General features: G+C 54.4%; 2 protein-coding genes across 3 annotated transcripts in view; both read left to right on the top strand.

The window, feature by feature from the left end:
* Positions 1–4,439, top strand: part of Strn4 (striatin 4) — a 24,691-nt gene extending 20,252 nt beyond the window's left edge. For both annotated transcript variants that reach the window (XM_008821791.2, XM_008821795.2), the window contains exons 13-18: positions 946–1,116; positions 1,246–1,386; positions 1,742–1,840; positions 2,010–2,096; positions 3,277–3,510; positions 3,715–4,439. In XM_008821791.2, the coding sequence (XP_008820013.1) occupies positions 946–1,116; positions 1,246–1,386; positions 1,742–1,840; positions 2,010–2,096; positions 3,277–3,446 (668 nt within the window). In that variant the 3' untranslated portion in view covers positions 3,447–3,510; positions 3,715–4,439. The remainder of the gene's footprint in view (positions 1–945; positions 1,117–1,245; positions 1,387–1,741; positions 1,841–2,009; positions 2,097–3,276; positions 3,511–3,714) is intronic.
* A 1,898-nt stretch (positions 4,440–6,337) lies between these two features.
* Prkd2 (protein kinase D2) overlaps positions 6,338–15,241 on the top strand; it is a 33,787-nt gene continuing 24,883 nt past the window's right edge. Inside the window, exons 1-8 of the mRNA XM_008821815.2 lie at positions 6,338–6,444; positions 6,858–7,246; positions 9,608–9,746; positions 10,632–10,763; positions 11,783–11,937; positions 12,039–12,264; positions 14,485–14,562; positions 14,640–14,793. Of these exons, the coding sequence (XP_008820037.1) occupies positions 7,007–7,246; positions 9,608–9,746; positions 10,632–10,763; positions 11,783–11,937; positions 12,039–12,264; positions 14,485–14,562; positions 14,640–14,793 (1,124 nt within the window). The 5' untranslated portion in view covers positions 6,338–6,444; positions 6,858–7,006. The remainder of the gene's footprint in view (positions 6,445–6,857; positions 7,247–9,607; positions 9,747–10,631; positions 10,764–11,782; positions 11,938–12,038; positions 12,265–14,484; positions 14,563–14,639; positions 14,794–15,241) is intronic.

Raw genomic sequence — 15,241 nt, forward strand, 5'->3', positions numbered from 1 at the left:
TACAGGGAATCCCTGTATGAAAAAAATAAAAAAAAAAAAGAAAGATGGTCTTATTGCCTAACACTCAGGAGACTCAGGAGGCAGACACAGGTGGAGCTCTGTGAGTTCCAGGCCAGCCTAATCTACATAGCAAATTCCAGGCCATTGAGGGCTGCATAGTGATATCCTGTCTTTAAAGTTTTATTTAAAAGAATATATTTTAATAAGCTCCAACTCTGCTTCATTAAGAAAAAAGCTAAGAAAATAAAATTCAAAAGTAATCAGTTAATTTAAAAGATAAAAGTGACCAGATTGCCTCACACTTGGTGTCTGTGCCCTGCTCCTTCATGTCCGCTTTACTCTTGAACATGGCCTTGTGCTCAATTTGTCATGGCAGAGTACAGAGATCTGTTACTGTCAAGGTAACAGTCACCTTGGACCTAAAGGTCAGTTGTTGTCAAGTGAACTCCCATACTTTGGGTGTCAGTAGAACTTGGGCCAGAACTACCTGTGTGGAGTTCCAACAGCTAAAGAGGCCATGGCAGGTCCTTTGAGCAGCAGAGGCTGTGGAGAAACTGGGAAGAAATGATTAGAAGGGCTCGAGGGGGGCTGACCTTGGTCAACAGAGGCTGAGCCTCAAGGTGAAGGCTGCAGACTACCACTGGTCCCTCTTCCTTCACTGGTCCACTGGTGCACTGAGCAGCTGATCTTGGCCCTGGGGAAAGAGCAAACAGGGAAGCCTCATTTTCTCAGCTGTTGGGCTGCCTCCCGAATCCGTAAATCTGCCCAGAGGAGCTAGTGGGCTGTGAGCAGCCACTGTGCCCAGTACTCTCCAAGGACCAGAGTTCCAGCATTGGCTGAATCCAGGGCTGGCGGCCCAGAGACTCGGGTCTAGAAGAGCTATAGCCCCTGGGTCATTGAGTTTTGCAGCCACTCTGACAGCCTCTTTCCTCCTGGCTGGCCCAGATCCCAGCGTGCTGAGCCATGTCCTGGAGGGTCATGGGGATGCAGTGTGGGGTCTGGCTTTTAGTCCCACCTCCCAGCGCCTGGCCTCCTGTTCCGCTGATGGCACCGTCCGCATCTGGGACCCCAGCAGCAGTGGTCCAAGCTGCCTCTGTACCTTCCCCATGGCTGGAGGTGAGTGTTCACCCTAGTGCCTCACAGGCAGGGTGTGGAGTCCAGGTCTTGGGGTGACTCCTGAGGAGGGCCCCCAGCCGCAGGGCAGGACTGGTCCCTTGGGCAGCCTTCTTTTCCTTGTGCCCTCAGAACATGGGATTCCCACCTCAGTGGCCTTCACCAGCACCGAGCCTGCCCATGTTGTGGCCTCCTTCCGTTCTGGTGACACCGTTCTGTATGACTTGGAGGCTGGCAGCGCCCTCCTCACACTTGAGTCCCGGGGGAGCAGCGGTAAGGGCCCATGGCCAGGCGAAGCTGGTGGGGCTGGGGTTTATATGCCCATAGGACCCCAGTTCCTCCTGTGGCTCTGGGGACTTGGCTGCCAATCAGCTCAGAGTGATACCCATGTGCCTTCAGGCTGCGAACAGGAAGGAAACAAGGCTCAGTGGTGGCCAGTCAGCCTGATACAGCATGGCCTGTGGGGAGACTAGGGGCACACATCATGACACAAGGTCATGGGCAGAAGTTCCCTGTCCCCCGTGCAGAAGTGGCCTGTGATAGTGGACAGGAGCAGCCCTTCCTGCCTCTGTCCTGGACCTTTGGCTTTTCTCCTCAACCTCCTTCCCTTTCCCTGCTTGCCTTCCAGGCCTAACGCAGATCAACCAGGTGGTGAGTCACCCAAATCAGCCCCTCACCATCACTGCCCATGATGACAGGGGCATCCGCTTCCTGGACAATCGGACAGGTGAGGCCCAGCCTTGGCTGCCCCCTCACTAAATGTTGCAGACTTAGACTGCCAAATTCTAGTGCCCACCTTCCAGGCTCTCAGAGACCCTTCTAGCCCCTCACCTTCCCAAGTGATGCCCAGAATGTGAAGGGACTGACTGCCACCCACCCCACATCCTTCCCTCCAGGTAAATCCGTGCATTCCATGGTCGCCCACCTGGATGCAGTCACCTGCCTAGCCGTGGACCCTAATGGCGTGTTTTTGATGTCAGGAAGTAAGTTGGGTCCCTCTTGCTGCCCCTTCCTCCATAGGGTTGGCGGCAAGGAGGAGGAGGGGCACTAGTCCCTGCAGAGCAGGTGCAGGCAGTGGTAAAGAATGTCTCTGCCCCAAGTCTGCATCAGGTGCCCTGCCTGTCTAGCCTCATTGACTCTTCTTGGTAGCCTGCCTCGTGGGGATTTGTCCCTGTGTTGCAAGCGTATGTCCAGAGGCTTGAGAGTTTTGTAGCTTCACGCCCTATTAGTGGGTTGCAGGACCAGATCCCCAGAGGGTTTGTACACGCAGTCCCTCTCTGCTCTTGGGATACAGGCCCAGCAGCTAGCCACACTGGAATGGGTAGGCAGGTCCTCAAGGGAGGAACAGGCTGGAGCTCTCCAGGACCTGAAGGATGAGGCCTGGCCCCTCTGACTCCCTGTGTCAGACCTGTGCCAGCTGCAGTGAACGTGTGTGTGCACGCACACACACATGGAAGTGATGGTGGTAGAGCCTGTGGGTGGCTTGGAGCAAATCATAGCCAGCTCTAACTGTTGTCACCATGTGCTGGCAGCTGAGCAGCTAGGCCCCAGCCCTCTTTGTTCCCTGCCCAGTGGCGTAGGCCAGTGACCCAGTCCTGGTATAGACAAGCAGGCCTGAGGCTCTGCTTTCTGGGTTGAGTCCCTGGAGCTGGGTTGCCTTGAGGAGTGGGATTCCTCAAGCTTATTAGGCCCTCCTGTGCCCAGCTGAGGCCCCAGCCCAGGCCAGTCTGCTGGTATCACTTCCACCCTCAGCCTCCCACACCCATCATCTTTAGCTGCCTATTCCATGCCCTCCCTGACTGTCCTCCTACTTGGAAGGCTCCCCCATCCCTCCTTAAACCAGTGTCCTCACACCAACCACCTGGCGCTGGTGTCTGCTGCTTTTTTTCGCTCTACTGAGGGTAGAACCCAGGGCTTTGGGCAGACCAGTGCTCAGCCGTTGAGCCGCACCCAAGTGCTTCAAACTGTGTCTGTGATGGCTGTCTCACCGCCGGCAGAACTTGACCTGTTTTTGTGCAGTATACCTTCCAGGGTCCTTCCACTTAACTTGGTGACTAGCAGGATTGGGACAGAAGGGCCACCCTTAGGGTAGAGCCATGGGTTGAAGAGGACCAGGCTGAAGCTTGGTGACAGCCACACTGCCTCTGCCCCACACTTGCACAGGCCACGACTGCTCCCTGCGCCTGTGGAGCCTCGACAACAAGACGTGCGTGCAGGAGATCACAGCCCACCGCAAGAAGCACGAGGAGGCAATCCACGCAGTGGCCTGCCACCCCAGCAAGGCCCTTATCGCCAGCGCTGGTGCTGACGCCCTGGCCAAGGTCTTCGTATGATGCCCACCTGGCCTCGCCCTGGCTGCACACTGGCGGGGAGCGAGGCCAGGCCAGTGGGGCTGAGGTGAGGGCCAGGGGCTGTTTGTGTTCCAGAAGAGTGCAGAAACCCTGAGTCCTTGCTTCAAAAGGCCTCATGGCCACTTTGTCAATTTAGGTTATACCAAAACCCAGAGTCTTGTGAGAATAGATGAGACATCCCTGGGAATTGGGAGGAGTGGGGTCTAGAGCAGGACTCTACCCTAACCAGCTGCCTTTGCTGTCTCTGCAGGTAGCCCCTAGTCTCCTTTGGGAGACTCCGAGTCTTGGCCTCTTCCATCTGCTGTGGAGCCTGGTGGTGCTAATGGCCCTCCCCCGGAATCTCCCCTTGAGGATGGCCTCTGGGTTACTCAAGACCCCAGCCCCCTCTCCTGGCAAAGCTTCCCTCCTGAGCGTGGCACAGCCAGGGCTGGATATCCTTAGGGATCCGTTTTTTTCCTAGACAGCTAGAAGGTGCCAGGATCCACCCTAGAGTGCCGCCCCTCCCTCTGCCCTTGGGAGGAAGGCTGTGTTGGGAGGGTCTCCTGTCGCCCTCCTATGTGTGGGGAGCCCCAGGCTGTTCTCTTGGATCCCAGATCTCTACCTGCTTTTAACACTAACCAAGCCTCTGGGGCCAGGCCTGCCTGAGGAGGCTGTCCCACCTCAGCCCCCACTCCTCTAGAGCAGCTCTCCCAGCCCACGGACCCTCCTTAAAACAGAGTGGGCTTGGGGCCTGCTCCCTGTATATCTGTATAAATGAATGGGATTTTAATGGCACCCCTCCCCCATTATCACTGTGTGATAGTCTGTCCGTCTCCTCCCAACTCCACACTTTTGCCTCTATTTATTTCACTCTTTATTTGGGTTCCACCCTGCACCCTTCCTTGGTCCCTTTTCAAGTTCGTGTTTATAAGTCCCGTCCCCTGTATCCTGAACTTGTACGTGAAAACGTGTCTTAATAAACCCTTTGGAGTAAGATGGGTCCCCAGGCCATCTGTCAAAGGGGTGGGGAACTTTGAGGGAGGAGTCACTGCCCCTGCCTTGACTGAGTGGTTTAGGGGTAGGGGATATAGGATGGGTTGGGGTTTTGTGGTAGACCAGGGGGGTCTGGGCGGAGTGCCAGTGGAGAGGCGGAAGTGGGAGCACATGACCAAATCTTCGTGAGCCCCCCCTTTCTGTCCCTAAACATGTCTTCCTCAGGAACAGCCCCCTGGTGAGCAGATACTGTGATGTGGCAATGACAGTTTGACTGAAGACCCCTTGCCTGCCCGGGCACTGAAAACTGAAATTGCTTCCCTCCCTGCACCACACCCCAACTCTTAAGACTTAGAGCGGAAAGGGAGTTGGTAGACTCACCAGTCACGTGGTGAGGGGCCCTGGAGGACATGCAGGTGCCCAGGCCGGAGAGCAGCAGAGTCCCCACCCCTTGCCAGTGGTCGCTGTTAGCTGTGGAAGTCAGGCCTTAGATCACCATCCTCACAGTCTCAGAAAGCGGGGTGGGGCTGGGAGCCCCAAACTCCAGAGGATGGGAGTAAGAACAAGCTGGAAGGCCAGGATTCCACTCAGTCATCTCAGTGGACACAGCATGCTGAGGCCTCTGCCACCTTGTAGCCCCTCTCCAAAGAGCAAGGGTTTATTAAATGGGCTGTGTGTCCAGGCCCCAGAACCAGGCTAGTGAACAGGTGGGGACTAATTGGTATTTCATGGAGCCATTTGCCCATCTAGAAAAAGGTGCAGGTGGGCATGTGGTCTTTAGATGACACTCTTGGACTAGACTGTTGGTTCCACGTGGTCTTGCTCCCCCTCATCCTTTCAGGGTCTCTGCAGCTTCCCCAGGTGGTGGTTTGGGTTTTCGCTCCAGCCTCAGACTTCCTTCCCCAGCCCCTGCCCCACCACCCCCGGATGTGGTGACTGCCGACACTGTACCTACCTCAGCTGCCCCAGCAGCCGTGAACTGGAGGGGGGGCCTCTTGCAGCCCTCATCTTCATCAGCCCTGCTGGCCAAGGATCCTGCCTAGACAGCCCATCTCTGTTAGGATACCTTAAGAACTCACGCCCTCAGACTTGCCCCAGCAGAAGTGGTGATCTGGGACAAGTCCCTGCTCTTGAAGGCACCAGCTTCTTGAATGGGAACTAAATGGTAGCCGCCTTCTGATTATTAGTGTAGAAGTCAGAATTGCTCCTGTTGTTGGGAGTGACCACACAGGCCCTTAGTAAATGCTCACTTTTATTTTCTTTAACATATTTTTGGGTGTGGAGGTCAGAGGACACTCTGTAGGAAGCCATATGGATCCTGGGGATCAAACGGCAGATCTTCAAGTTTGATGGCTATCCCATCTGGTCTGCACCCTCTTGCCAGAGACAAACCTGAGGCTAGGCTGTCCTGAGCGTCTAGAGGCCTCGGCTTCCCACCTGTGGAGTGGGTGGGGTGTTGGGCTTGGGACGCGGGAGAGAGGGGTTGGGGGGAACTACAGCGAGACTCTGAAGAGACTGGCCGAGCCGGAAAGCTGGCCAGACTTGACACCGGGTTTCTGACCCTTTCCCTGCGGTGGGCGCCGGATGCAGACTAGTCCAGACGGCTTGCCTCCTTAAGGAACCAAGCGCCTGCTCCTCCCGGGCCCCACGACCTGGGGTGGACTGAGGGTGGCCCGCCCCTCTCTGGCACTCAAGGGAAAAGTTAATTTCCCCGGCTTGAGTGTCCCCGGGAAGGATTAGCCCGCCTCTGCCTGGCACCTCCCACCCTGGACCACCAGATTCCTCCAACTCTGGAGCGCTGGGACCCGCCCTCCCCTTCCGTCCCTGGCCCTTAGATAGGCTCCGCCCCTCTGACGTTGCCGAGGCCCGCGCTGATTGGCCGGCTGAGCATTCGCTCCGGAGACTTCCTCCTGGGCCGCCGCTTCGGACTTAAACTTTGAAGGGGGGAAAAAAGAGCCTCTCGCGCGCGGTGCGACCCTCCCTTGCCCCCCCACCCATCCCGCCTCCGGTAACGCTCCCTTCGCCGCCGCCCGGGACCCAACTTTTCTGCAACTTTCACTACGTGTGATATTCTCTTCCAGCCCTGGCCCTGGGGGGATCCTTCTTCTCCCCATCCCTGAGCGAGTGGGATCCCTAAGATCCACTAGGTCCCTGACTCAGAGACTAGGGTAGCGAACCCTTGGGGCCCCTCTGAGTTCGATCCTGGTATTAGACCCACAGGATCCTGGGGGCCTCCCTGCTCCCTTCACAGCCTTGGGGTCTTTTTGATTCCAGGAACCCCTGGCCTGCCAGATTTCCTTCTCTGATTTCTTGCCATCTTCCAGTCGCTAGGTCCCTCCAGACTACGACTGTTCTTTCTGATCTGTGATCCCTTGACTCCCGGCTGGTGATCCACTAGATTCCTTTCCTCTTGTTTCCCAGGATCCCGCCATCATCGGATCCCTCAATTTGACAGATTGCTCTTCTCGGATCCACCCCACGACAGCTCTCTAATCTAGGACCCGGGTGCACAGGGCTCCTCCCTGCCACATCCCCGGTGGGCTCCCGGCGGCGGGTCCGGGTCTGCCCCCATGGCCGCCGCCCCCTCTCATCCCGCCGGACTCCCCGGATCCCCCGGGCCCGGGCCTCCTCCGCCCCCCGGGGGCTTGGAGTTTCAGTCCCCGCCACCACTGCTGCCTCAGATCCCAGCCCCGGGCTCCGGGATCTCCTTCCACATCCAGATCGGGCTGACCCGGGAGTTCGTGCTGTTGCCGGCAGCCTCGGAGTTGGCGCATGTGAAGCAGCTGGCCTGTTCCATCGTGGACCAGAAGGTAAGGGGCTAGGGGCTCCCCCTGTCTGAGGGGAAGGAGGGGGGCTGCAGAGGCGGCCCTCCCTGCAGGGAGGGGAGGGAAAGGATCTGAGTCAAGAAGAGACACTAGTCCTCAACTGCGTTCGCACTCAATCATCGCTTTGAGAGGCCCGGGCAGGGGTGGGGTGCCCCAGAGGCCTCCCCAAATTTCGAGTCACTGCTTGTTTTCTGCAGCCAGCAGGGAGGAAGGGAGGGGCCTGCAAGATGTCCGGTGGGGAGAAAGGGGCAGGTGGGTGCAGGGGGTTAGGAACACCTCTCCTTATGGGCCCATCCTGGGCCTCTCTGTCTTTGGAAACAGTAGAAATTGAAGCCATTACTGGCCATGGCGATCTGGTGACATGTGTGGGTGTGGGTGTGTGCATAAGCTGCCAGGGCCAAGTGAGGTGTCAGGGCACAACCCCTGCCCTCCCTCTCCGAGGCCTGAGGTGAGTGTAGAGAAGGAGGCATCCTTGGTGTATCTCTGGCCACCCCCAGAAGCCCTGCAGACTCGACCTCCTTCCCCAACAGCTCCCTCATCCTATCCTTAGCTTTGGCTAGCAAGAGTGTCCCAGCAAGAGGGAACCAGGCAGAAACCGATGCCCAAATCCTAGAAGGTTAAAAGTTACAGCAGGGCTAGGGCTGTAGCTCAGTGGTAGAGCACTTGCCTAGTATGCAGAAGCCCTGGGTTCCACCCCCAGCGACAGGAAAAATAAAATAAAATTAATAATAATAATAATAATAATAATAATTGGCTTATATGTAATTCAAGTGCCAGATTATAAAAATGTTAGAAATTTTGACCAAAGTAGTTGGATTGTTGGAATCTCTTCATACTAAGGCATTCAAATATTAGAAGCTTAATTTATAATATTCCTACTCCGTAAAATATCAGATTTCTGCTTATCTAGGTCCTTGAAATTCTAAAGCATGCAACGATTATAATTGGAACCTGGAATGTATAATTCTATAATGTGAGTGTGTTGGAATCCAAAACATCCAAATTCTAGGCTTTCTCAGACTCTTGGAAATAAATCAATACTTTGGGTTTCAGAGAAACATAAAGAACAGGGAAGCCCCATTTTTCCAGTCAAGGAAACTGAAGTTTAGAAAAAGAGCTGCAAACTATTGCCAGTTCAGTAATCCGAGCACTGGGGAGGCAGAGGCAGGAAGATGGTGAGGTTGAGGTCAGCCTAGGCTACATACCCAGATCCTGTCAAGAAAAAAGAAAAGCCATCAAGCCATCAGGGCCAAGGCCAAACTCATTTTCTGTACAGGAAGAACAGGTGGGGCTCTGTCCACCAACTCCCCCAAATCTAGCAGGCTCAACAAGGGCCCCCAAATCACCCTGCCCTATAGGAAGCCAGGCTGGGACTGTGTAGTTTTTCCTTTTGATTAAAATCCTTTGTACAGGTCAGGAGTGGTGGCCCACGCCTTTGATCCCAGCACTTGGGGGCAGAAGCAGGCGGATCTTTGTGAGTTCGATGCTGGCCTAGTCTATATAGTGAGTTCCAGGACAGCTGGGGCTACAAAAAGACACTGTCTCAAGACAAAAAAAATAATAAATAAATAAAAATAAAATCCTTTGTACAATGGCTCAGACCCCCAGGCACCCTGCCTCCGGCCCAGCCTAGTTTGTTTTCCGTTCTTCCCCCCGGTACAGGTGCTGTGCAGGGCCCCTTCCTGCCTGTCTGCCTTCCCGATACCCCACCTGGCCGGTTTCACTTTCTGTTTTACCCGGGTTTCATTTCCTGCCCCCGCCCCAAGTTGAAATCTGTACACCTGGGTCTTTTGAGCAGTAGGTGAGGTGAACCCTCCCTACCTCTATCTTGCTTGAGCATAAGCTGCCAACCCCCAGGACAAGAGTCCTAAGCCCGCCCCCAAAAGCCCTCCCCCCACCCCCCCTCTTGCTCATTCTGCCCCAATGCTGGGCCAAGAGCCAGGTAACAGGGACAATAGATCCAGGAAGGAAGCTGGGGTGGGGATGTGGCTGAAAGAGAAGGGGGTGATCACTCAGGCACCCCACCAGTTCTGGAAAGTTCAAAGTGTCCACTGTGCTGGGAGCCTTTCACTCACACACACGCACACAAAGAGTCGTCCCGTCAGCCCGCCCCCCACCACACTCCAGTCCAGGCTTCAGACTCTGCTCCCTCCCAGCACACCTGGGGCCCTGGTATCCTGCTCTGCTCGAGCTGCGTTGGGAGGGGACAGGCAGGAAGCGGTGGGCTGCAGGGTCTCAATTTCCGGGGGAAACAACTGGTCCTGTCTCTAGAGGGTTCCAGCAGGCTGCTGCCGCTCCAGGCAGCTCTGAGCTTTTCCGTCGCTACCCCCTTCTCCCGCCCCTCAGTTCCCGGAGTGTGGTTTCTACAGCCTATACGACAAGATCCTGCTCTTCAAACATGACCCCACGTCGGTCAACCTCCTGCAGCTGGTGCGATCTGCTGCAGATATCCAGGAGGGCGACCTGGTGGAGGTGGTGCTATCGGGTGAGAGGCGGTGGTCACCTTGGGGGCGGGGCCTTGGGGCACTGGGGACTGGCTAGGTGGACAGTGGTGGCAGACTGTAATCCCAGCATTCTGTAGTCACAAGTATGCCACAAGTTCGAGGCCAGCCTGAGCTAAAGAGTGAGATCCTGTCTCAAAAAAAACAAGTGAGGCTCATCAAAAGATGTACCCCATAGAAGTCTTGGGAGAACTAAAGTTTTTAGCTTTTTTTAAAATTACTATTATTTTTATGCAGTCTCACTATGTAGCACCCTGGCTGGCCTGGAACTCACTGTGTAAACGAGGCTAACCTCCAAAGATCCACCTTCATCTGCTTCCCTAGTGCTGTTTGAGCATTTTTCCCCCAATTTGTGGTAACTGGAGATTGGACCCAGTGCCTTGAACACATTAAGCAAGCGCTGGGGCACTGAACACCGGAATTGTTTTACATTGTGTGTGTGTGTGTGTGTGTGTGTGTGTAAGCGTGTGGGAGGGGTCAGAGAACAACATGTGGGAATCATCTCTCTCCTTCCACCATGTGGGTCCGGTGATTCCAACTCAGGTCATCAGGCTTGGCAGCAAGCACCTTCAGCCGCTGAGACATCTCGACAGCACTCGAACTGTTTTTAATCTTGCAAAAATGAAGCCTTCTGCCCATTACACAACTCCCCATTAACTCCCTCCTTCCCAGTCGCCCGTGTAGGCATGTAGGTTTGCCCAGGGGAGAGCTGGGATTTGATCCCAGGTAGAACACAGCATGTGAATAATGAACGAAAGCACAGGTGTTAACCTTGCATCCTTGAGGTCGGTGAGAAACTGGGATCGCTGCGACTGTACAGCACCCGCCCTCTCTGGCTCAGGCATAATGGCCCTCTCTGCTGTCCGCAGCCTCGGCCACCTTCGAGGACTTCCAGATCCGCCCTCATGCCCTCACCGTGCACTCGTATCGCGCGCCTGCCTTCTGCGACCACTGCGGGGAGATGCTGTTTGGCCTTGTGCGCCAGGGCCTCAAGTGCGATGGTGAGGGGGCGAAGGGGCTGGGGCGGAGCCCAAGAAGTGGAGGCTGGGTGGGCCAAACCTGGGATGGAGGGGTGGGCCTGGGGTAGTGCTTAAAATGGGGGCGGAGCCCAGGAGCTCCAACTCCTTGATGTTGGCCAAAGCCTGGGATGGAGGAGTAGGCCTAGGACAGTGCTTAGAGACTGGGGGCGGAGCCCAGGAGGTGGGGCTTGATGGGCGGAGCCTAGGACGCGGTTCAGAGACGGGGGGCGGAGCCCAGGAGATGAGGGCTTGGTGGGCCAAACCTGGGATGGAGGGGTGGGCCTGGGGTAGTGCTTAAAATGGGGGCGGAGCCCAGGAGCTCCAACTCCTTGATGTTGGCCAAAGCCTGGGATGGAGGAGTAGGCCTAGGACAGTGCTTAGAGACTGGGGGCGGAGCCCAGGAGGTGGGGCTTGATGGGCGGAGCCTGGGACGCGGTTCAGAGACGGGGGGCGGAGCCCAGGAGATGAGGGCTTGGTGGGCCAAGCCTGGGATGGACGGGTGGGCCTGGGACGGTGCTTAGAGACTGTGAATGGAGTCGAGGAGGTCGGGGTTTGGTGGGCAAAACCTGTGATGGAGAGGTGGGCCCGGGGCGGGGCTCAGGTTAGGGGGTGGAGCTTAAAGGTGGGGCGCGGTTAAGCTTTGAGGTAGAACGTGGGGAGGAGGTAGGGCCTAGGGGTTGTGGCTTAGTGGAATACGTAAGGGCTCTGGGGCAAAGCTTGGGAAATAGGGGCGGTCCTTGGCCCGGGCTCTGGTATGCGGGGCGGAGACCAGGAGATGGGGCTTGGTAAGCGAGGTATGGGCTCTTGGGGAGGGGTCGGGGCCTAGGAGTTTGGGACTCCAAGGGATTAGTAAGCACCTAGGGGGAATTTGAGGGATATATGGAGCTCTAGGGAAAAGGGAGCTTGTGTCAATCAGGGATCAAGCAGAACCAAAACCAGTAGGAGAAAAATTCAAGTTTCATCTGGAGGAATTGGATCTGATGGTCTGGCGCCCCCTACAGGCTGCGGGCTGAACTACCACAAACGCTGTGCCTTCAGCATCCCCAACAACTGCAGTGGGGCTCGGAAGCGACGCCTGTCGTCCACATCTCTGGCCAGTGGCCATTCCGTTCGACTTGGCAGTTCTGAGTCCTTACCCTGCACGGCTGAGGAGCTGGTGAGGGGCTGGAGGCTGGGGCTGGTTGGAGACCGGGGGCTGATGGGACCAGGCACGTATTAAGCAATGCACTGACCTGTTCCACCCTTGCTGACTGGTAGAGCCGAAGTACCACCGATCTCCTGCCTCGCCGCCCGCCCTCGTCCTCTTCCTCGTCCTCCTCTGCTTCCTTCTACACAGGCCGTCCCATTGAGCTGGACAAGATGCTGTTGTCCAAGGTCAAGGTGCCTCACACTTTCCTCATCCACAGCTACACACGGCCCACCGTTTGCCAGGCTTGCAAGAAACTTCTCAAAGGTCTCTTCCGCCAGGGCCTGCAGTGCAAAGGTTAGCAGAACCAATTGCAACAACTGTAGGTCTCAAGCTCCCGGCCGCGGACCACAGACCCATGTCCTGAATCTCAGCCACTCTAGAATCTCTGGAGTTCTGGAATCCCAGGCCCTTGAAAATCTAGATTCCTAAGACACTTAACATAGAATTCTCACTACAGAACACAAGAACTTGAGTCAGAACCTTGGACACATAGAATTTAGGAATTTTGGAGTTTAGCGGGGATGGGGGGGTGGGGGGGGTGTAGAGGCACATGCCTTTAAATCCGAACCCTCAACCCAGTGTGGTAGTGCTTGCCTTTAATCCCAGCACTTGGGAGGCAGAGGCAGGGGAATCTCTGTGATTTCAAGGCCAGCTGAGGCTACAAGGAGACCTTGTCTCAAAAACAAAAAAAAAAAAACCCAATAAAATAAATAAAAATAAAAATTGGAGCTGGAGAGACTGGAGTGATGGCTTAGCAGTTAAGAGGTTAAGAGTGCTTGGGGCCAGGCATAGTGGTGCACACCTTTAATCCCAGCACTCAGGAGGTAGAGGCAGGCTGAGATGGAAGCCAGCCTGATCTATCTGAAGAGTTCCAGGCCAGCTGAGACCCTGTCTCAGAACTCTGGAATTGCCTGGCATGGAAGTAGATGTACCTGTAATACCAGTACTTGGGAGGCTGAGGCAGGAGAATCAGGAATTCAAGGCTAGCCTTGACTACATAGTTTGAGACTGGACTCCATGAAATGTGATAAAAAAGCTGAAGACGATGCGCAGTGAGCCTATCATACCAAAGGTTCTGGGTTCAATTCCCAGTACCTACTTGGAACCAAATGGTGGTACACAAGTCTGTAATCCCATCATTCCAAAGGTGGAAGCACAAAGTTCAGGAGTTCACGGTCATCTTCTACTTTAGCCAGTTCCTGGCCAAACTGGGCTCCCTGGGACCCTGTCTAAAAACAAACAACAATAAACAAAAGGTCTGGGGGGTGCTGAAAGATGGCTCAGTAGTTAAGAGCACTGGCTGCTCTTACAGAGGACGTGGGTTCAGTTCCCAGCACCTACATGGCAGCTAACAACCATCCATAACTCCAGTTCCAGGGGATCCAACACCCTATTCTGGCCTTTGTGGGCATTACATGACATGAGTGTACTTACATACATGCAGGCAAAGCATACACATAAAATAATAAGTAAATAAATAAATAAAAAAGTCTGGACCAGACTTTTGAAAACAACCTGGATCAGTGGAAGGCTCAGTAGATAAGATCGCTTGCGACCAAGCCAGATGACCTAAGGTCAATCCCCAGGTCCCCTATGATAGATGAAGAGAATCAACCTTCACAATTTGCCCTCTGACATACACACTGTCGCATGCATGTACACATGTGTGCATACACACAAATTAAATCAAATTTTAAAAAATTTTAAAAACTTGACCTGGTGACCTATGCCTACAATCCCAGCATTTCAGATGGAGACAGGAGTATCAGGAATTCTAGGTCATCCTTGGCTACATAATCAAGTTCTGGGCTAACCTGAACTATATAAGACCCTGTCTCAAAGACAAAAGTTGGGCATGGTGGCACAACAGACCTTTAATCCCAGCACTCAGGAGGTAGAGGCAGGTGAATCTCTATGAGATCAAGGCCAGCCTGGTCTATGTAGTAAATCAGGCCAGCTATGGCTACAGGGACACCTTATCACCTTATCTCAAAGAGTTTTGTGTTTTTTTGTTTTTTTAATCTGGAATTGAGCAGGGTGTGGTGGCACATGCCTTTAATCCCAGCACTTGGGAGGCAGAGGCAGGTGGATCTTTGTGAGTTCGAGGCCAGCTGGGGCTACAGGGAGACCCTGTCTCAAAAAGACAAAAAATCTGGAATTGCTCTTACCCACTGAGCCATCACCCCAACCCCTATAATGCATACTATAACCCCAGCACTCTGGAGGCTGCGGCGGGAGGATTACCAGGAATTCAATGCAGCCAGCCTAAGTTACATAAGACTTTGTCACATACACACACAAAAGTAACTCTTGCTGAGCATGGCACAGGCCTTTAATCCCAGCACTCAGAAGGCAGAGGCAGGCAGATCTCTGTGAAATTGAAATTGTGAATTGTAGACTCAGCCTGGTCTATATAATGATTTCCAGGCCAGTTGGGGCTTCAGAAAAACCCTGTTTCAAACAAAAAGTAACTGTTTCTCATCCTACCCATCCCTTTATTCCCTGTCTACTCAGACTGCAAGTTTAACTGCCACAAACGCTGTGCCACCCGTGTCCCTAATGACTGCCTAGGGGAAGCACTCATCAATGGAGGTAAGAGTCTTATTCCTGGGCTAAGAGGTCCAGGGCAGGACCAAGTGGAGGACCCTCTGACGCCCCTGTCCCCACAGATGTGCCAATGGAGGAGGCCTCTGACTTCAGCGAGTCTGATAAGAGCTCCCTCACAGATGAGCTGGACGACACTGGAATCATCCCAGGCTCCCACTCGGAGAATGCTCTCCATGCCAGTGAGGAAGAGGAAGGCGAGGGAGGCAAGGCCCAGAGGTACCCAGGGGCCTCTCAGAAGGCTCCTCCCCACAGCAGACTTCCGCTTCTCCACCTCAAATGGGCTGATGTCACCATATGAGTGTAACTGTTCTCAAGTCCCAAAGCAAAAGTTTTTTTTCTTTTTTCCTTGCTTGCTTATTATTTATTTTATTTTTGGTAATTTTGAGACAGGGTCTCCTTCTAGCTCCAGCTGGCCTAGAATTCATTATGTAGACAAGGCTGGCCTCAATCAGAGAACGCCACCTGCCTCTGCCTCCCAAGTACTAGAATTAAGCCCAGCCATATTTTTTAAAAAGATTTAAAAAAAAAATAATTTTATGTGTGGGGCTGGAGAGATGGCTCAGTGGTTAAGAGCACTGACTGCTCTTGCAGAGGACCTGGGTTCGATTCCCAGCACCCACATGGTGGCTCCGAACTGTCTTTAACTCCAGTTCCAGGGGAATCT

The sequence above is a fragment of the Nannospalax galili genome, unplaced genomic scaffold, assembly GCF_000622305.1.
Source record: "Nannospalax galili isolate Female #2095 unplaced genomic scaffold, S.galili_v1.0 scaffold432, whole genome shotgun sequence".
Classification (NCBI taxonomy): Eukaryota; Metazoa; Chordata; class Mammalia; order Rodentia; family Spalacidae; genus Nannospalax; species Nannospalax galili.